At 40.5% G+C, this 27,290-nt stretch overlaps 1 protein-coding gene across 4 annotated transcripts in view; it reads right to left on the bottom strand.

The window, feature by feature from the left end:
* Cep70 (centrosomal protein 70) overlaps positions 1 to 27,290 on the bottom strand; it is a 53,314-nt gene that overhangs the window by 14,925 nt on the left and 11,099 nt on the right. For 2 of the 4 annotated variants that reach the window (XM_055629733.1, XM_055629735.1), the window contains 9 exons: positions 24,683 to 24,773; positions 24,439 to 24,562; positions 23,614 to 23,794; positions 19,072 to 19,241; positions 17,031 to 17,087; positions 15,617 to 15,704; positions 15,437 to 15,525; positions 12,216 to 12,290; positions 1,016 to 1,121 (listed from right to left, as the gene is read on the bottom strand). In XM_055629733.1, the coding sequence (XP_055485708.1) occupies positions 1,016 to 1,121; positions 12,216 to 12,290; positions 15,437 to 15,525; positions 15,617 to 15,704; positions 17,031 to 17,087; positions 19,072 to 19,241; positions 23,614 to 23,794; positions 24,439 to 24,562; positions 24,683 to 24,773 (981 nt within the window). Of the gene's footprint in view, positions 1 to 1,015; positions 1,122 to 12,215; positions 12,291 to 15,436; positions 15,526 to 15,616; positions 15,705 to 17,030; positions 17,088 to 19,071; positions 19,242 to 23,613; positions 23,795 to 24,438; positions 24,563 to 24,682; positions 24,774 to 27,290 lie in introns of those variants that run through there. The other 2 variants (XM_055629734.1, XM_055629736.1) reach the window with 2 other exon arrangements.

Raw genomic sequence — 27,290 nt, 5'->3', positions numbered from 1 at the left:
TATATATATATATATATATATATATATATATATATATATATATATATCAGGAGGCAGAGGCAGGCAAATGTCTGAGTTTGAGGCCAGTCTGGTCTACATAGCAAGTTTCAGGACAGCCCAGAACTACAGAGAGAGACCCTGTCTCAAACAAAGAAACAACAACAACAAAAAACAAACAAATAAACAAAAAACATGAAAACTCAAAATCCTTCGGGGAACCAAAATGTTTAAGTGCAAGCCCACTTATTCAATAAACTACTGGGCTTAGTTATTCATCTATTCAATAAACAGTAAGGTTAATTTTCACATCATCTAATTTAAGCCATGTAAAGATCTGAAGATTTACTTATATAAAAATTAAAAATACAAACAATAGAACAATAAAAGGATAAACAGCTTAAACAGAGAGAGGAAAGAATTTTAAAATCTTACACAACAGAGTTACACAGTATTTATACTGCACTAGTTATTATAAAGAGGATATGGGAGGGTTATAGGAAAATATTATGTCTTAGTTTTCTGTTTCTGTGATGAAAAATCCTGAAAAAAAAAAAAAAGCAATTTAAGGAAGAAGGTTTCTTTTTGGCTCACAGTTGCAGAGAGCTCTAGTCCCTCGTAGCAGGAAAGACCTAAGAATAAGCAGGGAAGGCTCGTGGCAAGGCTAGAGACGAGGAGACGACTCTATATCCACACAAAGGAAGTGGAGAGTGAGTAAAAACAGGGCCTGATCCCAGTGACTCACTTCCTCTAGCATGGCTCCACCTCCTACAGGATCCACAGCCTGACTGGAGACCACATGGTCAAACACTTGACCTGGAGGGGACATTTGCACTCAAGTCATAACACAATGCCATTGCATAAGGGATTTTGCAGATTTAGACATCCATAAGCGTCAACCAATACAGATACCAAGAGTTGCACGTACAAACATTCCTTACATAGGGATAATGTATTACACTGTAGTTAAAACCAAAGACCATCACAGACACCAGTCTTTTCATCAGCTATTCAATACCTGAAAGTATCTCTGGTCAACTAGAGCCTTTTGATGGCTGTCTTTGCTGGGCTCATCTTTTTTCTCCGTGTCACCAGTCTTTTTTTGACCAATAATCTTTTGTAATCTAAAGGATAAAAAAAAAAAAAAAAAAATCAAGATAACAAAAAATGTTTTCTTAGATAGTAGATTAAAATGATTAAACCAGTGATACAACTGGCCTCCCCCAAACCTATGTCTTTTTACTTGTATGTGTGCATGCACATTTGTGCAAACTTTAAATATGCATGTATGTAAAATGTAAGCCATACTGCACTGGAAAAGTTCCTTCCAATAGATCACAAGTTAGACATAATCTCTGAAAACATAAGGGATTTCTGAGACCAGAAAGTGTTTCTGAGTGTTTCCAGAGAGCAGGAGAGAGGGTGTCTTTCCACCGAATGCTCCCATTTTGCTTTTGCTTTCAGATAGATTTGACGCTATCCAAGTTCACATCAAATTCTCCCTTGCTGTGCCTCCTAAAAAACTGCAGTGATTGACCCTTAAGAGTCTTAAGGAAAAAATGGCCCCTGCCCTGGCCAGAATACCAGCTAAGTGACTGGAAACCCTGGCCTCCAGAAGCACTTTAAACTCTAATACCATCAGCCCACTCAATCTCCTTTGCAAGCAAGAGGAAAAATAGGCTGAGATCCATATGTTTAATTGTTCTTTTTCTTGAATGCTCACTCTAAATTGGCCCAGTCATGTACAATGGACCCTCATACTTTCACTGTGATTTGGTCTAGTCAAAAAAGAGGAGTCAGAGGCCAAGAAACTTTCAACCTCCTAAAACTTTCTGAACCACCAAAAAATTATCCAAATCCCCAAACTCAGGAGCTGCCCAACATGATTATTTCATCCCTTCACGACTTCTGGTTACCTAATCCCAATCTGCAGCCGTTTAGACAGAGCAGAGCCCTCCCCTACTGTGGAAAGGCTGTCCCAGGTAGCCCTTTTTCTTCCACAAGGGATGTTTTCAAGTAGGCAGATCGCTAGAGGGGAATCTGGGGCAACCTATGTGTGCAGCTCCCGTCCTCTGTCTGAACTAAAAGAAAGAGAGACAGGAGCTTTGTTGATGGCGCTGCTCTGTATGTTTCAGCCTTTGACCAGTAAGAACTTTATGTTCTGGCATGCTATTGTCAGAATAAACTGACATTTCCAGAGAGTTGAGTGGGAGATTAGATGTCCATGCTAGAAATGACTTCTATACCTCTAGAGAAAAAAGGATATCCTCCAACTTTCCCACTGGTTACAAGGCAGTTCTAATCCAATCCTAAATTCAATCCTGAGGATCAGAGAGATGAATGGACTTATGGGTACTCCTTAACCGCAGCCTAGAAGATCTCAGAAATTAACCCCTAAACTATGCCTAACTGAATACAGTGTGTCTCCCATGATGTTCTTCCAAAGATCTCAAGAAGCTGTAAAATACATACTAACACAGAATCATGGTCATAGGCAGAGATCACCTAACATGATAAATGCCCAATTTGATTAGCCCTAGTTATATTTAGAAAGCTCTAAACATTGATGTTGAGCCAGGCAAGCCATTGGATAATTAATTTGGTTCAAGCTGCAACACTGGTCTTCTATAACTGGTACTGGGAGAAGGAGTGGCAAAAAGGATTAATGTCAAAGGAAACTGCTGATAGCTGCACAGATAAACACAATTAGGGTTGTTATATGTTTCTTATGTAGGCAGGAAGGCCATTTCAAGCAAGAATGCTCAGAGACAAATGCCTCCCCCAGGACCTTTCTCTAATGTAAGGGTGATCACTGGAAGATCAGATGCCTCCTATATCAGTGAGAGGTCCCAGGATCAATCCAGCTTGAGGAGTCCTGAGAAGTCTTTACAGTGGAGGAAAGTCAAATCAATACCCTCATCAACAAAGAAACTCTATCTGTGTCCTCCCTTTCTCCCCGGTGTCTGATTCTCCCCCAAAGTCTATTATTTGGGGCTCTTTGGGCCATCCCCTTCAGCATTATTTATCCAACCTCTTACCTTTAATGGGGTGAAATCTATTTCTGTCATTTTTTTTTTAATCCCCCAAACTCTTGCCATTCTTTAAGAAGATCAAGAAATCTCCTGGCCAAACTCAAAGTCAAACTTCTTTCCTCAAGACATTACTGTCTGCTGCTAATAGAATCCAAAACTATTCAAATAGCATGGACAAATAGGGACCTGACAGGGAAGGCTAGGATCCTTCCCTATTATCCCGTCATCCCTATGGCCACTCATTTTAAAAGTCCTTTCAATTTTCCACATTAGAGATAATTTCCTTTAAAACCAGAAGTTAGGGAGGAGTTCATCACCATAGTTAAAATATTAAAGAAACAGGGATCATTAATGAAATGATCAGTCAATATATTACCACTATTTTGAGAATAACGAAGGGATTCCAACAAGTGAAGATTAGTTCAAGATCTTTGACTCATTAATGAGGCAGCGGTCCCTCTTTACTCCATAATTCCCAAGCCCTATACTCTCCTGATTGGGATTCCTCCCTGCACCATTCACAGCTCTGTATTAATAACAATGGTTTACTTTGTATTCCCATACACACCAGTGGCAAACCTCCCTCCACCTTTGAGGAGCTACTCAAAGAACTGGACGGTCACATGGACTATGCTCCTGCAAAGCTTTCAAGGCAGCCCACACCTTTTGGAGCCAGCCCTTTACCATCCTGGACCATTCCAACACATGGATGGTCTTCTCCAAGGAGATTATCCCTTGGGCCACAGACCCTCTCCTTAACCTTCTTGCGGAAAGAGGATACAGGATAACATGGGATAAGGCACAATCAAACCAGAATTGCTTATCCTGGTCATATTCTAGCAGGAGGAACCAGAGCCCTAAGGTCAGAACAAATCCAACCTATCCTGTCCTTCCCATTTCCCAAAAAATCTAAAATAATTGAAAGACTTCCTAGGAGTCACAGAATATTATATGATTTGGATCTCAGGATATAGTATATTGACCATGTCTCTCTTTCAAGGAGTTTCAAGAAAATGGAAACACAAGGCTATACTCAGATTGAATGGACCTCTGAATCCCTGGCCTTTCAAAAGAAAGAAGGTCTTAACTGGAGCACCAGCTCTGGAACTGTTCACCCAACCTAACTTTAAACTCTGTGTAAGGGGGGGAGGAGGAGAGAGAAGGGAGAGAAAGAGAAGAGAGAGGGGAGAGAGAGAGAAGAGGAGAGAGAAGGGAAGGGAGAGGAAAAAGAGAAAGCATTAGGGACAATACACAATTTCTAGGTCCCTAAACCAGTAGGACACATAAGAACTAGATAAAGTGGCAATATATATAGACGGCTTAGCTCTCTTTGGGTTGTAGCCTCAGTAGGACTTCTAAGTACCAAGGCTCAAAAGTTTATCTTTGGATGCTCCCACCCCTGTCCACAGTCTGAATGAATTGGGGCATTTCAATTCTAAAGGGCACTTAGAGCTGTATGATAGCTGATTGCTAAAATACCAAACCTTTGTGGTAGGCAGAGCAGGTGTTATTATTAATATTATTTTCTGCAAAAAAGCTTAATTCTGACACTTTCCTGCCAAAAGCGGAAGATAACCACTTCATTCAAGCAAAATGGTCTTAACAAAAACCTATGCAGCCCAGCCGATCTCCCAGACCAACTTTTACAAACTCCTAGCTTGGCACTCTAAACAGATGGGAGTTCTAGCTACAGATACGCAGGGTATATAATAGTTACTACTTTTGGTACCCTTGACTCACAGTGACTGCCCCAGAAGTTCAATGCTCAACTTACCAAAACGACAGCCCTTACCAAAGCATTAGAATTATCACAAGAAAAAGAGTCAGTATATATACAGATTCCAGGTTCTTTCTTGATTTTTTATGCCCACAACAATATGGAAAGAAAGGGGTCTACTGAAGACAAGAGTGAAACCCCCATAAGAAATCTCAAGAGAGAGCCGTAAGCTTCTGGGTACAACCCTATTGCCCTGCCTGGTATCTGTCAAGAAACTACTATCCTAGACATCAAATAGGAGGGGATCTTATAGCTAAAGGGAAAAGGGATGCAGATTTGGAAGCCAAGAGCTAGCTGGGTCATGAGAAATGCCCTGTTCTTTGGGAAGAATTCCTGCTACCCCCTAAAAGATACAAATATTCCCCTGAAGAAACAATCTTTGGCTGTCATTTTGACCATAGTTGGCTCTCTCCCACTGACCAGTTGCTACTACTAAAATCTCACAAAGTTTTAAAATCCCTTTACCGGATGTTATCATTTAGAGAAGAAAATGCTCTTCTAGCCAAGGAAGTGTTTTTAGGTTTCAAAAAGGTAATCCAGTAGGTGGCAAAGGATGTGAAATATGCCAAAAGATTAACCTATCAAAAAGGTACCTTCAAGTCCCCAGGACCCCAAAGGCAAGGTATCTATCTAGGAAAGAAGCACAAATTTTTACTTCATTCAAATGCCTAGAGGACCTAATTCTAATTTTTAGTGAATATCTTCCTGGGCTGGATAGTGGCCCTTCCATGCCAAACACAAAGGGTTGATTTTACTTACATAAATAATCCCTTGATATGGGCTTTGTAAATCCTCCAAGTGACAACAGATCTGCCTTCAGGGCAAAAGCCACTGAAAGCCTAACTTCTGAAACTTTAAAAAGTCAGATTCCCCTACATTGCACCTAGTGTCAGGCAAACTGAAAGAGGCTAATGAATTTCAGAGAGGTATTTAAAGAAGCTCATCCAGGATACCAGATCTCCTTAGATTAAATTACCCCTATACTTCTAATCAGGCTTAAACACCCTAACTATTAGGGACTAAGCCTGTTTGAGGCACTATATGGCAAGCCATTTCTTACCAATGACATGGTGCTGGACCCAGAAATGGCCAGGCTAATTTCCCCATGTTATTCAATTAGCAAAATGCCAGCAACTGCTGTCAAGAACTTCAAGCTGGGCTCTCTCAGAACAGACTCCCCTCCTTCTACCCTGGGGACTCAGTTAGGATTCCTTACTGGAATGGATGTCTCACTCGCCCACTGTGAAGAGCTATTTCCTGTTAGTTTATCCTCATCTATAGCAGCATGAAAAGCAAAACTGGATGCATGGATCCATCACACTAGTCTTAAGTATCTCCTGATACTCCTAAGCTATCTCAGTCGATCCTGAGACCACAACGACCAGCTCATTCCAATCATTCTTGTGAGCCACTGGGGATCTTAAGCTGCTCTTCAAACAGACGTCTTCCAACTGAAGATAAGTTTATATGAGTGCAAAGCAGCAGCATGCAAAGCCCCACTGTCGCTGTAGCTTTTAGTTTATATCTCACGTGCGTCGTTATGCCTACCTTACTTTTCGGTGTCACTTCCCCCATAATTCTGGATGATTCCTAAAATCACCCTGCTTTACTTCCAGATGATTTTTTTTTACTACTATAACACCCACTCTCCTCATATTCCAATATCCCATCCAGAACTTAATTTTTTTCAAGTTCACAGATCTGGAAAAAGGCTTCCACTACCCTCTAAAAATGAGCATTCCTTCATTATCCGATTTGAATCAAATACAGGACTGCCCCAATTTTTGGAGTGGGAGGGAACTACTCTAGATCTCTATAAAGGGGACCATTTTTCAAGGATCCTTTATTTTATATCCGGAACTCCAATCAATAAAGCAATGCCTTTTAGGAATCCCTTTAACACAGACCAAATAAAACATCTAGTCCTTCCTCTTTCGCTATGGGAGAAACAGAGGTAATTCCTACTAGACAGCAGTCTCACTATTGTGTTGCCATTAACAACATTCCACCAGAGGCCTCTAAAAACTGGGCAAAAGTATGCAAGATCCGTTGTTACACCACTCACCGCCCCTCAAATTCCCTACCCTGTAGCTTTGGATGGATTATTGAATCCCCAATAACTAAAAAGTCACATGGTGGACCCACATCCCAATGAGTTCAAATACCATCTTTGAGCCTGGAAGTCTCTGGGAATCTTTATGGCACACTCAGACCTCAGCCAACCTGGGAGTCACTTGTAGTTGGTTAAGCCTACACTGGAACATTTTGAGATTTTGGGTCCATACCCGTTACCCTAACTGTATTCAAGTACTGCATTTCAGTGGAGCCAATACTCTGGGTGGATTTCCCAGAACTGGCCTACAATCAAAAAGAAAAGAGATCCTTTCGGTAAGCTCATGGGACAAGTTAAATGGGCCACATCAGAGGGGAGACAGTCTCTAGAAAAAGACTCCTCTTGAATAAGACACAGGGTAGAGCTACTATTTCAGGAGAAGAGTGGAGGATGAGAGACACTCCCAAAAGAAAACTGTAGCCCAAAAGATTGGCTAACTGATACTAGGCAGGCCTTATAAAATTACTCTCTAACCCACAACTGGGAAAGGGCCTGTACCCTAAACTCAACAGGGACTATAATTATGCTAATGCAGATGGAATCAGAATTAGCTATGGGACAATGGCCAACCATCCTTAATGCAGAGCCACACGCCAAAAACCTATGGAAAAAGCATGGGGATCTCAGGCTCTGGAAAAGAATTACCACTAAATGCAACATGAGTCTTGTACTCTAACTGCCCAGGTTCATAGATTAAATAAATCTACAAAGTATCCTATTGTACAATTAACTGGGCTAGGGGAAACTGAAGAGGATAGTTGCATAATGTCCACTGGATGAAGATGGGCAATCCTCCAAAATGAGTCTAGGTGGAACTTTATCTTTATCTCTCTCTCTCTGGGTGTGAACAAAAACGTGGTGTTTGGCTATGTCCCCAAAAGAAATGGAACTCTTTGATTTTTCCCAGGTCTGATCCTTAGTCTTAATTCCAATTAGAAATAATGTACATGGGAAAGGGAATATTTTGCTGGGAGGGTATACAGAATGAAACTAATACTATCAGACTTCTCTTATAAAAAAGACAAAGCACTCCCTCCCTCACACTGGAGTTTGGTGCAATACCAAAGAAATCAAACAGATCTACTTAAAATCTACTAATACCTAAGATAATCTTGATGCTAAAGAAACATCTTCCCTACAGCTAAAACTAAATACACCCCATGACATTAAAATCATGAATGCACAATGGCCCACAACTCAATTGGATTTGGCAGGTAATAAGGCAATCAAATTTCTCAGAGAGGCCAATAGGACAGACCACGATACACTTAACAATAAACAAGGGAGGGAACGACATCCTTGAGGTCATTAACACCTATGACCAACCATGCCAAGGTTTTGGGGCTGGCTATCATGTATGTTTCCCTCATTGGTGACCTTTCCTGAGATGCGACAGACACTCCTCCTCACCACCTTCATTATAATGCTCTTAATCTTATTTTATATGTGTTCTAGATGCTACCACAAATACCAGAACAATGAAAGAAAGCAATCACATCCTGGAAAGAAAATGGCAGGCCAATCCACCACCACATGAACCTTTCTGCTGTTTAATAACTCTGCCCATTCTGTCAGCAGGAAGCAGCAATGAGTAGCTGACCAATCCCCTGATGGCAGTTAGGGTTACCTCTTTGGGGAAATAATGAAAGAAAGAAGTTAGGTAGTTTCCTTGTTAGGTAGTTAGTAAGGGAAGAAGAGCCCTGGATAAAGTTAACTCCGAATATCCTAAAATGGACGTTGGATATCATAAAGGAGCCACAGACAAACTTTCTATTCCAACATGCCCCACATCAGAGAGCGGGTGCTTGTGGGGACATGCAGACAGTATAAGGCATGTGGACAATGTCTCCATACCTCATGGATCCAGAGCCCCAATCCAAATAACATCCCAACCTGAGTCCTGAAGCCCTTAACCCAATCCATGAGTTGAAAAACATGTTGTCAGAGGCTCCCAGTCGAACTGGTAATGGAGGTACTATACTAATTGAAAGATAACCTAGACGCCAGGACCTCTCCTTTTGAAGGACTCTGTTCTCACCTGCTACCCTCACTTTGATTAAAATATTAGCTCTATTACACTTTGGATCCTTTACTAATTTAACTGGTGGGAAAAAAGCTTGACGTCATATTAAGGCCTGTGGTGCCCCTGCTCACCCAACCATCCTGCAAGCCCTTACCATCATCACCACCATTATCATTGTATTCATGTTCTATTGAATTGCCTTACCCAGTTTTTCATGACCCTTCTCCCTTATGCCATCTCCAAGGGGTCAGAGACCTTTTCTTATTTGGCTTACCATTACAACTCCCATGTCTAAAATGCCACAAAGATACCAGGAAGTACTACTGGGTAGCCAAAACACACGGCAAAAGTAGGGAGAGTCACTGACTAAATGCAACCTTTCCAAACCTTCCCCTAGAATTCTGTTTAGTTTTTCTCCCCAAATTTAAGTGGAATCACAGTGAATCCCTCCTTGGCCTTGTCTGCCTTCTCACTGTGACAGCGCTACCATAGGAAGGAGAAAGAGCAGTTATCACTGAAAAACAAAACACGTGTACTAATAACAACTGAATTAATCTATTTAAGGCATATGCTAACAGTTTTCAAAATAACCCACCCAAACCTTCACAAATTACTTCTTCCAGTCCTAGTCTTTTCAATCAAAGCATACACTAGTCTCACAGAAGTACCATTGCCACTTGGGATCACCATGTTAAGATACCCAAGACCTTCTTTTCAAAGCAGGGGAAGGAAGTAAAAGTGGTAGACAGGACTGGCTCACTGTGTGCTTCCTGGTACTTTTAGTTTTAAGTGGCAAAACATACTAAAATTTTCTGATCATGTCTCTTCAGAGACACCTCAATGGTACATTTTAGCCTACCATGCTCAAGGCCATGTGTTGTGGATGTTGTGGTTTATAACACGCAAATATGTTAAAATTCCAGGTTGGGATATTTAGTTAGTCCACACCTGTTAAGTCTCTCGTGGGGAGCGTGGTCTTTGCCAGGCGGAATTAGTTGAATTCTGAGGACTTTGAGGGGCATAAATGGCAGCCCAAAGGAAGAAGGCGTGGCTGCTTGGAGGAGGACTGCTTGCTGCTGGTTCGTCCTGCTGCTGCATTTCCTGTTTGCTGATCTGCTGGTGACCTGGACTTCTGGACAACTGATATTGGTGTTGCCCCCCAAAAGAATCCTGCGACCCTACCCAGCAGGAAGTAGCAGGGAGAACTGCGGCCCTGTCTCAGCTAATCTCTTCCTCCTACCTGGTGTTGGGGGTTGGAAGGGAGGTAGGAGCATTTAATAACCCTAAATAAAGTAAGCTTGTTAAAAATCAAAGTCAACAGCCCTGGGTTCAATCTCTAGCACAAAAATTAACACAAAACTTTTCAGATTGTGACTAGCTACAATAAAAATAAAGGATCTGCTATCTGTAATTTCACTGTTTCTCTTGCAATTTTTCCATTTCTAAAGGTATTTTCCATTAAAATATTTTTTCTTTTCTTCCTATTCATTTATTGTTACTTTTATTCAACTGAGGTAAAAATAAGGCCAAGTCCAGGCCCAGAAGGACAAATATTATATGCTGTCTCATATGCAGTTCCAAACTTCAAATCTTTTGTGTATTTAACTTGGAACAGAAGTGGGAGCCAGCAAATTAAAGGGGTCCTTTGAAGGTGACACATTAAAGGAAAGAGGATAGTAGATCATAGGGTGAAATGAATAGAGAGGTGGGATAGTGGGGGCATAAGGGCTTAACCAGGGAGGGGTCCATAGTATGGGGGTACTAAGGAGGTAGAAAGGAAGGCTAGCCCAAGGAAAAGGTACATGGAGATCTACTACCTTACAACTCAAATTTTAAAATTGGAGGGACAGAAGAATATATGCAAAGTAAGAGGAGAATTACTGGGTGTTAAAGGTGTTATAGGAATTAATGGTCAGGGAGGCCCCAGAGGTCTCCCAAAACAGCACAGGCTATTCTCATATAGCCACCAAACTACATGACAAGACTCTAAAGACCCTATTACTAAGACATTTTGGCTACAGGATGTACAAAAATAAATCTCAAACGAGCCAGGTAATTTCCTAATGCTGCCTAGTTCTCACAGGGCCAGAAGATACAATGCTGACTTCTGGGTAGGGCATCTGTGGTTCTAACCAGCTGGACCCTGAATGCTGCAGCACTGACCCACCAGGGAAGATATGCCTTCTTGTCTAACACTGGTACGGGATAATAGCTTTCTGGTTAGATTTGAGACCTGTTCCACAAGAAGGAACTTCATGCCTGGTACTTTACTCCTTGTCAAAATTTCATGACTCGGGAAATCACAGACCTTTGGGTAGAACCTGCCATTGTTATTTTGGTAAATGATCTTGCTGTCAAAATACCTATGTTTGTATCTATAAACCCAAGATGCTCTCATCTTTGATCAGAGAAGTGGGTGGCAGTCAATGGAGAGAAGCATAATTGGCCAAAGTGCTAATAATAAAAGACTGCGTGTTCAACCCTAGCACCCTACCCCCACTCCACAGCTCCAGGGACAAGGCAGAAAGGACAGAAGAGCCAGATGATGGGAAGAGGACTATGAAACTCTATATTCTAGACATGACGTGACAATCACAGTCATGAACTCACAACACCTGTGGTTATAAAATTCGGCCAGTAAGATTCCAGAACAGGCAGTCTCGATGACCCCCAGGCCCACCTCTTACCGCTATTAAGTTTCTAGGAGGGAATCATTCCTTTTGAGACTCATTCCATATGAGAATGTGGACACCAACAAGATCTCCATGCTTTGGTGGACAGTTCCAAACCCATGCACATACAGGTAGCACCAACTAGACTTAACAGGTTATTTTTTTTTTAAAGCACAAAGTTGGTTGGGGGATACACTAGAGGAGAGGGAAGTTGTAGAGAAGGAATTATATATATGATTGTATTTCATTATATGAATGCATGAAATTCTTAAGTATAAAATAAAAACAAATCCAAATTGCTTTTAAACTGTTAGAATTAGAAATATCCCTTTTCTACTGTTTACTTCTGTTCTTTTGAGACAGAGCTTTGCTGTATAGCTCAGGCTACCCTCACACTAGTGATCCTCCTGCTCAGACTCCACAGTGCTGGGGCTTATAGGCTATGCTAGCATGTTTGGCTCAAAAATACTTTTAATGTCACACCTCCCAGCAGCCTGGCAATTCCAAGCCAAGGACAGAACGTAACAGCTAATAAATGTAAAAACAAATAATAAAATACAGGACCCAGCTATAAGCTGAAACTTTGGCAAAATGTAATTACTTGATGCTTTTCTTAAGGGCTTTTTCCAGTTTCTTCACTTGTTGTTTATAAAGTCTTAATTCATGTTCTGTGGGCCTGTAGAAAAGAAATCATAATAAACATACTAAATTTATTGAAAAGATAAAATGCTTAGCAAACAACAAAAGATTATCTTGTTATGTTATCAATAAACAATTTATTCGTACATTGACTTTTATGTGTATGGGTGTTTTGCCTGCACATATATCTGTGTGCCACTTGTGTACCTGGTGCTTGTGAATGCCAGAAGGAGACACTGAATCCCCTGGAACTGGGGTCCAGACGGCTGGGAGCCACCATGTGGCTTCTGGGACTCAAACCCTAGTCCTCTGAAGAACAGCCAATGCTCTTATCTGCTGAGCCATCTCTCCAGACCCTTATTAAAATCTTTAATTCTTAAATGTTTATTAGGCATTTTGATTTATTCTGTATAATTACTTAAAGTTTTTATTCACTTTTGTGCTAATATGTAACTTGTTTCTGGTGTATACATCACCCAGCTTAGCAAATTTAGATATTAACATATCTAAATCTTTTACACTAAAACGTGTTTTCCTCTATGCTGGTTGGTTTCTGTCAACTTGACAAAAACCTAGGCATATCTGGGAAGATGGATTCATAGTCTTTTTTTATTTGTTTTTGTGTTTGTTTGTTGTTGGGGTTTTTTTTTTGTTTTGTTTTGTTTTGTTTTGTTTTTTTTGAGACAGGATTTCTCTGTGTAGCCCTGGCTGTCTCGAAACTTACTCTGTAGACCAGGCCGGCCTCGAAGTCAAGAGATCCACCAGCTTCTGCCTCCTGAGTGATGGGATTAAAGGAATGCACCACCATCACCCAGTGGAAAATGGACTCTTAAATGAAAAAATGCCTTAATAAAATTGGCCTGCAGGCAAGACTTTGGAGTGCTGTCTTGATTAATGACTATGTGGGAGGGCCCAGCCCACATCTGGGCCTGAGGTCCTGGATGGTGTAAGAAAGCAGTTTGAGCAAGCCATGAGGAACAAACCAATAAGCATACAAGTCCATGGCCTCTGCTTCAGTCCCTGCCCCAAGGCTCTTGCCCTGACTTTCTTGGATGATGGGCTATACGTAAAATGAAATAAGCCCTTTCCTCACAAACTTGCTTTTGGTCATGTCATCTGTTTTATCACAGCCACAGAAACTCTAGCTAAGACATCCTCATTAATGTCATTCCCCCCTCTCATAACAGGTAACAGCTCTCCTGAATGAATAAATAATAATAATTCATTATTCCCAAACATGCTTTTAGGTTCTTACTTCATCTTTACATGGTCCACAGCAGGTTTTCAGACTTTATGCTATGAAGCCACTGCATAACCCTTTTCATTAAATTATAAGTCTTTCGGTGGTACACATACACGCCTGTAATCCCAGCACTTGGGGAGGCAGAGGCAGGCGGTTCTCTGTAAGTTTGAGACCAGCCTGATCTACAAAGTGAGTCCAGGACAGCCAAGACTACACAGAGAAACCTTGTCTTGGAAAACAAACAAAAATTATAAGTCCTTTGAGAACAAGGGATTTATCTTGGTTATTGTTTCATCCCCTGGAATAACAAATGTCTGACCTTATTTAAAAAGTATTGAGTGAAAGTTTCATTCCAGGTCACCACTGCCAACAAGTATTTTCTTTTTATACCAAGGTTGCCTCTTTTCTGTAACAGAAACTATTGACTTTTCTGCTATAACACAGGGTAGAAAAAAAATAAAACATCCAAAAGTAATTTGGGAATGAGAAACCCACTGAAATTCAATGTTATGAAAGTAATAATATCAAAATCACCAAGTCAGTAAAATTCAAATGTTTTCACCTCAAAAATAGTAAGCATTTGAAGTAACTGATATGTTAATTAGTTTGATATAATTATTCCACAGTATTCCTAAATCACATCACTCTGTATCCCATGACAAAAACAACTAAAATTTGTCGATTTATAATTTTAAAAATTTAAATTTAAACATGTTATGTGAAGTTATGCAGACAAACAAGAAATACTGTGTGATCTATTTATACAATTATAGGAAATATAAAATAATGTCTGATAAAACAAATCCTAAGTTGTCTGAGGCACAGATAAGAAGGGTGTGAGGATAGAACTACATGAAGACAAAAATCCTTGGGATAATTATTTCAGTTGTGACTGCTGCACAAAGATCAATACTGTTAACACTTTTCAAATTATGTATTGTACATCAATCATACTTCACCAGAGGTAGCTTTGTGTGTGTATAGTATGTGTATGTGGTTGTGTGGATAGGAGCGTGTGCCTAAGAGCGCACATGAATATGTGTGAAGACCAGGAGATGGCATCAAGTATTTCATCACTGTCCATCTTATTTTTGAGATACGTTCTCTCACTGGACCTAGAGTCCATCAACTGGCTGGCTGTCCAGCCAATGAGCTCCAGGAATCTGCCCATCTTCCCTCCTCCTCCCAACACTGCACTTGCAGATACACACTGCTACAGCTTGTTACATGAGTGCTGTGGATCTAAACTCAAGTCCTCACACGCTTTCAAATGAGGCCACTCTCCAGCCCTCACTACAGCTAATTAAAACAAAACAAAACAAAACACCAAAACTAAACAAAGACTGAGCCTGGGCTTCAGGAGACATCTAAGTCTGATAAAGTGCTTGGCATGCAAATATGAAGACCTGAGTTCAAACCCAAGAACCTACTAAAAAGGCACGAGGTTACACCCTTATAATACCAGTGCTGGAAAGGGGTTGGTGGAGATCGGGAGATCTCGAGGGCTCACTGGCCAGGCAGGCAACCTATTCTAATTAGCAACTCCCCGCAGGACTCAAGGACTTCTGTCTCATAAAACAAGTTGGACAGCTCCAGAGGGATAATACCTGAGTCTGCCCTCCAGTTTCCACATGCATGAGCACAGATGTGCACACTCAACTGCACACATATTTGTCCCACACATATAAACACACAAACACAGAAAAGAAAACCCTGAATCTTCTCAAAGTTCTTACTCAGGTGTATCTTCAATGTGGATTCCTATTTTCTCATTTCGCTTGCTTGCCTAAGGACTCTTACTCCTTTGATCATTTGCCACAAAATACAACTAACCAGAAAAAGCACAGGAATGGCAAGTACTTGTGTTCAGCTTTAGAATAAGAGGGCAAGAATAACTATCTAATACTCTAAAAGATGAAGAAAAATCAAGTTTCTCTCACCTGTTTTCCAGATCTTTTTGGAGGTTCAGCTTTTCACTTAGCAGCACATCAATCTTGGATTTTGATTCCTTGAGTTGATTCTGTAACGACTGTAATGCATTTCACAGTAAAATCAGTAACTCTCCTAGGGGATTATTCTACTTTATAAAAAGGTATTTATCAGTTCTCCAGTCTCCCTACCATCAGAAGGCCTTTGTAACTGGGTGAGCCATCCAGGTTTCCATAGTCTTTTTCGTCCTCTGACTGACTGTTGTCTTCCTTATACTGCCTGTGGGAAGACAAACACACTGCATCTTCTGGAAATCTATCCTTATAGAGAATGTGTAGCTAGCAAAAATTAAGCCAATCTATTAAGGGCTTACTAACTTACGCGTGGATTAAGATTCCCAATTTGCTACTTGTTCTACAAAGAATAGTATCGCAGCACAGCACTACCTAGTCTTAGAGTGTTCTGTTTACTAACTCTTAGACTGTGAAGACAAGAAAACTTTGTTATGGGACACAAGAGGGGACACAAAATACTTGTTGAACGAACAAAAAAAGAACACAAATGGAACATTTCCTGGTCTTTTTAAAACAACACTGTGCACATATTATTTACTCCTTCTAGTACTTTAGGTCATAAAAAATTTAAAGAGAAAGTGCAGAGTGTAAGTGGGTAACAATACACAGTTTGTGCATAGCACACCTCACCTACCCTGCGCTTCAGACTTCTTAGATTACTTGTCATTCTTAAATACATTATTCACTTTTGCTGCTAGTGTACTCATCTAGCTATCTTACCTGTCTTTGAAAACTCTGTGGTCTCTGTGCACAGCCTACCTGGTCTCTCTAGCTCCCACCCCTCTCTCCTCTTGCCACACGCAGCAGCCCGCTGCCCCCTAATGATAGCACATATTGCTACGCCCCACATTTACTTACATGAGCACTGATATCATCTTTCCAGGGAGGCTATCAGCACAGGTCTCACTCTAACTAAAGCTGGCTGGGGGATTCACTATGTAGCCCAGGCCGACTTCAAACGTGTGGCTATCCTCCTTCCTTGGCTTCCTGAATGCTACAACCTCTACCTCAGCCTAGGATTATAGGTGTGAGCTCCCACACCCAGCCATATGTCTGATTTTCACTGACATTCTATCTTTAGTATTAAAACTTGCATAACTAAGTTTTGCTCTGCCCCACAGCCAATTACTACATATTATCCATATACTTCATGAACACACTTACTACCCAGTGATTATATAACAATGCTTCAACAAACTAAAAGGAAATATCACTTTTGTTGTTTAATGTAAACATAGTACATTCTAACCTAAGCAGTAAAATACAGCCTTACAGATCTTTATTAAAAGAATTTCAACATGAATTGTCAGGAAGATTTGAGAGGGAACACAGAATTTGTTGGGGAGAAATGGAGGGTAAATATTTTCAATATACACTGTATGCAGATGCAAAATTCTCAAAGAACAAAAAATATTATATTTGAAAAATAACTTATAATGATATAAAGACTCCATAGCTTAAAGTCTCAAAAGCTACAGAAATTTAATGTATACTTTATTCCTGGATAGCTTTAAAATTATATTGTTTATACCTTTCTCTATGGAGTTTTCGAAGTTTAGATTCATAGTAATCAATAAGACAAAGCAATCTAGAAAACAAAAATAATGTACCATTATTTTCAAAAGGTAGTATACACTATTCTACATAATTTCAAATTATAACGATAAAAATAAGTACAGACTAGGGATAGAGAAATGGTTTATCAGTTAAGAGAGCTTACTAAGGGGCTGAAGAGATGGCTCAGTAGTTAAGAGCACTGGCTACTCTTTCAGAGGACCCAGGTTTGATTTCTAGTACCTACATAGTAGCTCACAATCATCCATAACATAGGGGGTCCAACATTTTCTTCTGGCCTCCTAGGCACAGGCACACATGTGATACATATACATAGGCAAAACGCTGATACTCAGAATTTTTTTTTAATTTTTTTCTTTAAGATTTATTTACATATGTGTGCATATACAATTTGTGTCCAGGTACATGTGGAGGCCAGAAGAAAGCATCTGATCCCCTGCAGCTAGGGTTACAAGCTGTTGTGAGCCACCATGTGGGTGCTGGAAAGAGAACCCAGGTTCTCTGCAAGAACAGCAAGCACTCCCTACCTCTAAGCCATCCTTCCAGCTCTAAAGAAAGAAAGAGAAGGAAAGAAAAAAGAAAGAAGAGAGAAAAAGAAGAAAGAAAGAAAGAAAGAAAGAAAGAAAGGAAGAAGAAAGAGAGAGAGAGAAAGAAGAGAGAAAGAGAGAAAGAAGGAAAGAAAGTGTACTGCTCTTGCCGAGGACCCAGTGTGAAGCACATATAAAGGGTAGCTTGAGACCACCTCTAATTCCAGCTTTGAAGTTCCCAATGCCTCTGGAAACTTACAAGCACATAAACCCACATACACACATTATTAAAAAGAAAATCCTTTTAAAAGTAAGTACAAATTTTCTGGCAAACTTAAGAATTTTTAATCATTTTTACCAAAAACAAGTATATACACACTAAGGCATAAATATATAATTTCCACTAATATATTTATAAACATGTCCCAGTTTACTAAATAACACTCTTCCTGTCTCAATAATCCTACCTCTGGCAATCTCTCACAGAAATACTGCTCAGGGCTCAGTGGTTAAGAGCACCTGCTTCTCTTACACGGGACCAAGGTTTGATCCCCAGGACCCGCGTGGCAGCTCCTAACTGCCTAGGATCTAGTTCCAGGCGACCCGCCTCGTTCTTCTGTTCTCCGCAGCCACTTGCAAACACGTGGTGCATTTACATGTACTCAGGAGCACACATAAGCACACACAAAACTGAGAAATATTTTTGGTTTATTTTGGATTTTCTTCTGTGAGACAGGTTATCAATGGATGGCCTGGGCTGGCCTGCTTTCCCCTCCCAAGGGCTGGAATTAAAGGCATGCGCCTCCATACTCATTCATGGTTCATATTTTTTAACTAAATGTCTAAATCCAATCCTCAGGGAGCTGGAGAGATGGCTCAGTGGTTAGGAGCATTGGCTGCTCTTTCAGAGGTCACAGGTTTGATTCTCAGCACCCACAGGATGGCTCACAGGTGTCTGTAACTCCAGTTCCAGGGGTGTCTGACACCCGCTTCTGGCCACTGCAGACACTAGGCACACATGTGGTGCATATACATACACGCAGGCACAACACCTGTACACATAAAATGAAATTTAAGGTTTAATAAATTCATTCTTCAAAATACTCTTAAGAGAAAATTACATTCACACACACACACACACACACACACACACACACACACACATGAACTAGAAAAAAAGTCAACAGAAAAGGAGACTTCTATAGCAAGAGATATAATCACAGTCAAGATAAAATCGGCTTTAAAAAAAAAAAAAAATCAACCTAAGCCAGGCATGGTAGTGCACAACTCTGATCCCAACAGAGGCAAAGGCAAAGGCAGAGGCAGGTGAATCTCTGTGAGTTCCAGTCCAACCTGGTATACAAATCGAGTCCAGGACAGCCAAGGCCACACAGAGAAACCCTGTGTGGAGAAGAAAAAAAAAAAAAAAATCAAGTTAGTTCCATTATCATCCTATGTACTAGGCATTACTGTTTATCCAAGACTGAATGAGGAACTCTTCGGCAGAGATAGGCAAACACTCTATTTTGAATGATAACGCGCTCCTCTTCCTCTTTGGTAAATCTGTAGATATCCTTTTGCAAAGCAGCAATGGTCTCATCTTGGTCCACTAGTTTCTTCTTATAATGCTGGCATTTCATCTGTAAAAAAATTGTAAAACCATAATAATGATTTATACATGTAGACATGTTGTTCTATTAATACCTATATCACCATCTCCACTGAGCTATTTCATTCCATAGACTCAGCATCAAGGCTGCTAAACACCTGAGGTTTTTGGGTTTTTTTTTTTCTGAGTTTTTTTTCTTTTTATTTATTACAATTTATAAATACCTGTGACATTTATTCTAAGGGTAATGACACTGAAAAGCCTCATATTCCACATTTATAATATTAGGAAGTGTGCAAGTTTTTCTTGTGGGTATCATGAATAAAACAATTTTCTGTACAATGTGAAAGAAATTGATACAAGGAATATGTCACAAATGTGAAAACTTACAAAATGAGGAGCTATGCTTACTGCATGAAGTTGAGGTTTTAGGAATCTATATAAAGCACTATAATGTATTATTTCAATGGTTTTAGGAGACGGAGTCTCTGTGTAGCGCAGGCCAGCTTCTAGCTTGCCCTCCTGTTGTACCAGCCTCTAACTGCTGCAGTTGCTACCATGCCCAACTTAAATCTACGTTAAGATAAGAAAAATAATCAGACACTTACATACTAAAAATATTTTAAAAGAGCCACAACTGAAAATTTAGATTTTTTTAAAATGATCTGTGGATTGCAAATGATGTGGTCAGCTTGGACATCCAGGCACTAGAGAAGACTATAAATTCAGAATAGTTCCATAACTAGGAATAGTCAGTATGTGCCTTAGATTTATATAAAGTATCACATTAAAACAAAACACTTGTGGCTGAGTACATGGTCATTTGTCCAAGGTGTCAAATTTATTGAAACTGAGCAACCCTCAGAGGAGAAACAGTCTTAGTTGCTCTTAACATCCTCTCTTCTATGAAGTGTACAGTAATCCATCCTCTGCCTCAGCCCTCCATGAAACCAGGCATGACCTCTATAGTTAAGTGATGAGATGCCAAACTAGAAGTAATCATTGAGCTTGATGGTATCCACAAGAACGTTTTTGTACATCATGAATTTTGAAAATGTTCACCACTGTCTTATACACACACACACACCATTTAGCTCACTCATCTTTGACTGATGTCATGACTTCACTATGGAATGCTGCTGCAGTAGGCACAGGTGTGCAGTGTCTCTGCAGCGCGTTAACTGCAGTTTTTGGATACATGCCCAGGGAGAGTATACCTGCACCATACGGGAGTAAACCATTCTTGTTTAGCTTTAGTTTTGTGAGGAACCACCACACTGATTTCCACAGTGGCTAAACTAGTTTACACTCCCTTTGGAAAGGGTTCTCTTCTTCCCAAAATCCTCATTATCATTTGTTGTTGCTTGTTGTCTTAATTAGAGGCATTATGATACGTGAAATACAAATCTTAACATAATTTTAATTTGCATTTCCCTGGTGACTAAGGGCACTTACCATCATTTGTCTATTTTTGGGTCACTGGTACATCAATCTTTTGAGAACAGTCTGTTCATTAATTAACCTATTTGTCCCCTGATTACACTATTTGGGCTTGGTTTTTGCTTTGTTTTGGTTTGGTTTAGTTGTTTGTTTTTGTGACAGGATCTCATTATGTAACTTTGGCTGGCCTGGAACTCAGAGATCCTTCCGCTTCTGCCTCCTGAGTGCTGGAATTAAAGACATTTAACATCACTCCTGCCTGAATCTTTTTTTTGTTTTTGTTTTTCTGAGACAGGGTTTCTATGTGGAGCTTTGGCTGTCGCTTTATAGACCAGGCTAGCCTTGAACTCACAGAGATCTGCCTGCCTCTGTCTCCCAGAGTGCTGGGATTACGAGCATGTGCCACCTTACCCAGCTTCCTGCCTGAATCTTTATATATTCTAGATAGTAATCATAGCTAGTATAGTTTTATTGGTTGTCTTTTCAGCCTGTTGCTTGGCTCCTTTGTTGTACAGAAGCTTTTAAAATCCATGTAACCCTATTTGTTGATTCTTGGTATTCCATGAGTTATTGGAGTCCTTTCCAGAAAGTTCCTGCCTATATCTATACTTTTAAGAGGTTTCTCTGTCTTTTTCCTAACAGTTTCAGTTTAGAGTATTACATTAAAGTTTTTGAATGGGGTAAGATAAGGATCTAGTGTCATTCTTCTATATATGGATATTCATGTTTTCCTGTACTATGCTGAAGATGCTGTCTTCTTCCCCAATGTATAGATTTGGCATCTTTGCCCAAAATTCAATTGGCTATCTGATAAGTGTTTATTTTAGGGTTGTCTATTTCACAGATACACACATTTTTATACCAAACTTGTTTTGTTACTATAGTTTTGTATTTTAAACCAGCTCCAGCATTGTTATTTTGCAATCAGTACTGCTTTCACTGTCCTGGGCCTTTTGTGCTTCTGTACTTATATTGGGATTATTTTCTTCCAGAAGAATCCCCAGAAGCTCACAGGCCAGGTAACCATTCTTTGTACAAAATTCACTATTATCTGCACAGCGCTTTAGTCCATATGGTACAAGGCAATATAAGCACATAAAGAGAAATATGCTATCTATACAGACCACCAAGCCTTCAAAAGGTCACTGATCCATAATGAGAACTATGATCTCTACATAGGACATTATGGACTCAATACATTTCCAATATGAGCTTTCAACAGCTGGAAAAGGTTCTCTATTCATGAGCACTTCAACTCCACATAAGACATTATGAGCTCTGTACAGGTCACCATGAGCTCCAAATAGGGCAGCATATGATGTGCACAGGGCACTATAATCTACATAGAAGACATCGTGAATTTTATTAAAGAGGACTTCTGACCTCTATAAAGTACCCTTTAAGATGTACATACATGCAATGTGAGATCTCTGCCAGCACTGTGTGCTGAATGTAAGTGCACTGTGAGACAGAGAGGAGACTGTGACTCTACAGAACATTAGAAGCTTGTATAAAGGTGCATGAGGATCTATACCACCACAGGATGAGCTCTCAATCATGTGCACTGTGAACTCTATCCAGGGCACCGAGAGCTCTGTTTGGGGCACTTGGGGTCCATAAAGGGCACTACGATCTAACAGATATCATATGTCCTTTAATTAAGCACAACTTGAGCTATGCAGAAGCACACTATGAGCTTTATAAAGGACACTATGAGTTATACAGATACACTATAAGGCCAATACAACTCTCTCTCTCTCTCTCTCTCTCTCTCTCTCTCTCTCTCTCTCACACACACACACACAGAGAGAGAGAGAGAGAGAGAGAGAGAGAGAGAGAGAGGTGAGCATGTGTATGCACCCTAGGATGTGTATGTGGGATTATAAAGTTTAAACAGGTGCATAATGAGATGTAGTCATGTGTGATAAAACTCAGTGGAGACAGACTGACTCCTACACATGTCACTGCCATGGCACTGAACTCTATACAAGCTCACTATGAGAAATGTGCAAGGCTATGCAACCTGCACAGCTGTCTTGGCTCTATGCAGTACTACGAGATCTGTAATAGTCTTTATGGGATACAAAAAGAATACTAGAAATTCATGTACAAGAGCTCTACACAAGTGGACTATGCGATCTACATAGGACACAAGAACTCTAAACAGAGCATTAGGGGAGATATGAAGGCACTGTGAGCTGTGTACAGCGCAACATATGTACAATACAGAGCAAGAGAGTTATATGCTTGGTATTATGACATTATAAAATATTCATTGTATTGGATTTCTCTGCAGTACTATGACTTCTATAATATTCATTATAGGATGCATATAAAGCATTATGAGGCAGTTATAGGGAAATTGAGTGTATTACAGGGCAATGGGATCTATTCAGGCACTGTTAGCTGATACAGGACATGATAGCTCCAAACATGGTACTATGGTTGCTAAAAAGTAGACTTCGATTTACAAGTGCAGAAAAGTCCTTGTGTGGGCACAACGCACTACCAAGAGTGCAGTATGAGATGCTCCAGGCCTCCATGGTTATGCTCACGGCCTGAATTCAGTTCCCAGAGTCCACAACCATCAGCTCTCAAGCTCCTATAACTCCAGCTCCAGGGACCTAACACCCTTGTCTGCCTCCAACACACCCATACATACATGGTGTACACTCACACAGACCCACACACGCATCTTTTAGGGATACCCATGAAACTACAACATGCAGCCACATAGATGAGTCTCAAAACAGAGTACTAAATAGAAGAAAAACATTATTGGCCTATGTCAATGTTAACTGTTTTCCTTTAACAATCTTTCCACACACCTCAGACATTTGGATTTCCTTGATCTTTTTGCCACAGACATACACCACGGAACGGACATGGAAATTACCTAGGACTATGATGAACTGTTTCAACAATAACCACCAAATAAGAAAATATTTAAGTCAATATAATACCTGTAACGTTTTATGCTCCTTTTTAAGGTCTTTTATTTTATTTTGTTGCTGGCAAACCCTGTTTAGGGATTCATCTTCCAGTTCACCAATTTTGGATTTCACACTGTCGATAATCTGCTCCAGGTCATTGGCTCGCTGTTCCTGGTGTGCCGCTCGGTTCTGTTCTAGCTGAAGGTCCTTCCTTCAGTGTTAAAATAAACCAGAATATACATGCCATATAACAGCTTACTTTCCAAAATGTCTTCACATTCTAAATATTTCTCACTCTGTTTTGGTGTTGAAAATCAAAACTTAGCATAATTAGCACTGAACTGTACCTGTAAAACAGGTCTGCAGCCATGCTGATGCACCCAATCTCACCTATTTTATGAGAGAGTAATAGAAGAAATAGAGGGTACCATTACACCTCAGTGCTAAGTGCTACCTAAAGTCATCTATCTACTTAATGCTTGTCCATTTCTCTGTAAAAATATTTTTATATTTTACATTTAATAAAAAAGAAATTTCGGGGGGGGGGTGCTGAAGAGATGGTTTAGTGGTTAAGAACACTGGCTGCTCTTCCACAGACCCAGTTCAGTTCCCAGAACCCACATGGTGGTTCACAGTCATTCATCACTCCAATTCCAGGGGATCTGCTATCTTCTTCTGACCTCTGTGTGTTCAGGCACCTACATGGCACACTTAGATACATGCTAACAGAATCACTCAGACACATAAGTAAAACAAATCTTAAAAAATTAAGTACAATGAATTTTCAGGATCCTCTTTAGGCAAGTTGTTTAGAACGCATGCAAACAATACCAGGAGCGTTCCCCACTCCCTTACTTAAGCTGCTGATTTGTGTCTACAAGCTCCTGGATCATGAGCCGCTGCCGGGTTGTTTCTTCCATCAGCATTTTCAAATTCTGCCTCATTCTTTGTGATGATTGTTTGTCAAAAACAATGAGATCTACATTGTAAAAAAAAAAAAAAAATGGTAAATGAAAAGGGAAGGTAAAACCACGTTATGATAAAAACTTTTTAAAGAAAGATAAGTTTTGTAGCTAACAAAACAACAGGATCTAGTTACCTTTGAGGTCAGCTCTTTTGATGAGACACAAAGGTTTGAAGCCATGCATCATCAACAGCCCATTTAAGTTTTTCCATTCTTCTTCCTCCTGCTACAACCACGGTAGAGAAAAAAGGAATGATTTTTATGATGTGAAGAAAAACCTTCTCTATGACTTCCTATAAGAACCTATAAGAACCTTTTCCAAAAGACCTCTGATTTCAGATGTACGTGTTTGTATATCTGCATGCAGGTATGAGCACATTAAGTCCACGCGCTGCGAAGACTAGACGAAAGTGTCAGCTCCTGGAGTGTGAGATGGTTGTGAGCGACATGACACAGCTGCTGGGAAATGAGCTAGGATTCTTGAAGACCAGCAAATACTCTGAGCCATCACTCCAACACTCAGAAGGTTTTTAAGATTCTTTTCCAGACAGAGTCTCACTATATAGCCCTGGCTGAACTCAAACCGGAATAAATTTAATATAAATTGCACGTTGACAGGAGGGACTCAGTTGAAGGCTCCCTCCCCTCCCAGTTCTTGTCCACTGAACAAGCACAAATAGAAAGAGCTGCCACTGGTGCTGCCTTCTCTTCTCCTATGCCTGTATCTTAATGTTCTATATTATATTGTGATGGTTAGAAACTTCATGGATAGTTCCTGCTTACTTAAATTCAGACAAGCCTGGGCTACCTCAGAAAGCCCCTTTGCTTGCTTTTGCCATCCTCAAAGTCACGGAGCAGGCAAAGAAAGCATTTGTGAATACACCATGCAGTCACTCAATACCCTCAAGCCCTGTGGTGTTTGATATGTGTCCTCTGATGACTGACCAACCATTATGATCAGTAATAGCAGGCCAGGGAGCTACCTGGGCAGCCACACCTAGCCTCCATTCTCCTTACCATCATACCCTAAGAGGAGCCATGGCTGCCCCAATCACCATCACTTCAACCACAAACAGCAAGACAGAGAGACATGGCAAGCCACCCCTGCCCCCACACCCTTAGACGCCAAGCTGAGAACCATGGACAACAGGGGACAACAGGGCCACTAGGATCCTAAATCAGCTCACTGTAAGAAATCGATATTGGGGGGTGGGGGTGTGCTGGAGAGGTAGCTCAGTGGTTAAGAGCACTGGCTGCTCTTCCAAGGGACCCAGGTTCAAATCCCAGCACTCACATGGAAGTTCCAGGGATCTGACACTCTTGCACAGACATACATGGAGGAAAACCACAAATTTAAATAAGATAAATTATGAAAAAGAAATGGATATGGTTTCATTAACAGGAATGATACACCACAGATGATACGTGTGCCCATCAGACTCCCAATAAGAATAAGCCCAAGAAGAACCTTTAAGAAGTATTGGATGTAAAGACTTAAGTTTGATACTATTAAAAAAAAAGGGGGGGGGGAAGCAGCAAAGGTTACAGGCACTGTGGTGTTGCAGTTCAAGACAAGAAGTAACCGTTATAAATGACACCCACATCACAGGCGTCCTCCATGCAATTACAAGAACGTGAGATCTGGGGAAAGAAGGCAGGATCAGAGAGCCCAACAACACAGGCCCTACAGCAGGTAAAGGTTTGTACCTTCCTACACAAGGAGGTCATATGGGTGTCAACCATGGCATTTCAAACTGCCCTGGTGCAGGGAAGTGAGGGAGGTTGTTGCCTCTCAAAATGCAGTGGAGCAAGCCAGACCAGAAAGACGGACTATGGATAGGGTTATAGACAATGATTCTACATGGCTGTCTTCACCAAGACGGCATGGAGGAGAAGGCAACAAAGTGAAGGGAAATCAAAGAGATGAGACCCAGTGTCAACAGTCACCTCAACATAAGTATCAGAGCAACATTAAGCGTTCATGCAGGTGCCAAAAGAACTGAAACACAAAATGGCAGAGATAAAATGAGGCAGCTGGGAATCATCCACTCCTGAGGCTGAGCAAGGCAGGGCAGGGCAAATGCTGGCTCACCATCTCTATCCTCATCTGGCTTAGTCACCAAACAAGAAACAAATAGGAAACTCCAGAAACAAAAAGCAAACAAGAGACTGGAACAGATGTTAATTGCTTGCTTTTTGCCAATTAACCAGGACCCAAGATTTATTCTGTGACAATGCAATATAGAGTTTTATTGTTTTAATATAAACTTTTTTTTTGTATGTATGTGGGTGTTTTGCCTGCATATATGTCTGTACCTGGTGCCTGAAGAAGTCATAAGAGAACATCAAATTCCCTGGAACTGGAGTTACAAACAGTTGTGAGCCACCACTGGTGATAATAACTTTTTTTTAAAGCCTGATTTTACTCAATACATCTTTAAAGTTTCTTTTAAAGACTTTATTATTTTTACTTTTTGTATGCTGTTCTAGAGGTCCTGAGTTCAATTCCCAGCAACTACATGGTGGGTCACAACCATCTATAGTGAGATCTGGTGCCCTCTTCTGGCATGTAGGTGTACATGCAGACAGAGCACTCCTACATTGAAAGAAAGGGAGGGAGGGAAGGAAAGGAAGGAGGAAGGAGGAAGGAGGAAGGAGAAAGGAGGAAGGAGGAAGGAGGAAGGAAGGAAGGAAGGAGGAAGGAAGGAAGGAAGGAAGGAAGGAAGGAAGGAAGGAAGGAAGG

Source organism: Psammomys obesus, unplaced genomic scaffold (genome assembly GCF_907164565.1).
Source record: "Psammomys obesus unplaced genomic scaffold, mPsaObe1.curated_primary_1811, whole genome shotgun sequence".
NCBI classification, from domain to species: domain Eukaryota; kingdom Metazoa; phylum Chordata; class Mammalia; order Rodentia; family Muridae; genus Psammomys; species Psammomys obesus.
This window is presented reverse-complemented; position numbering and strand designations above follow the sequence as displayed.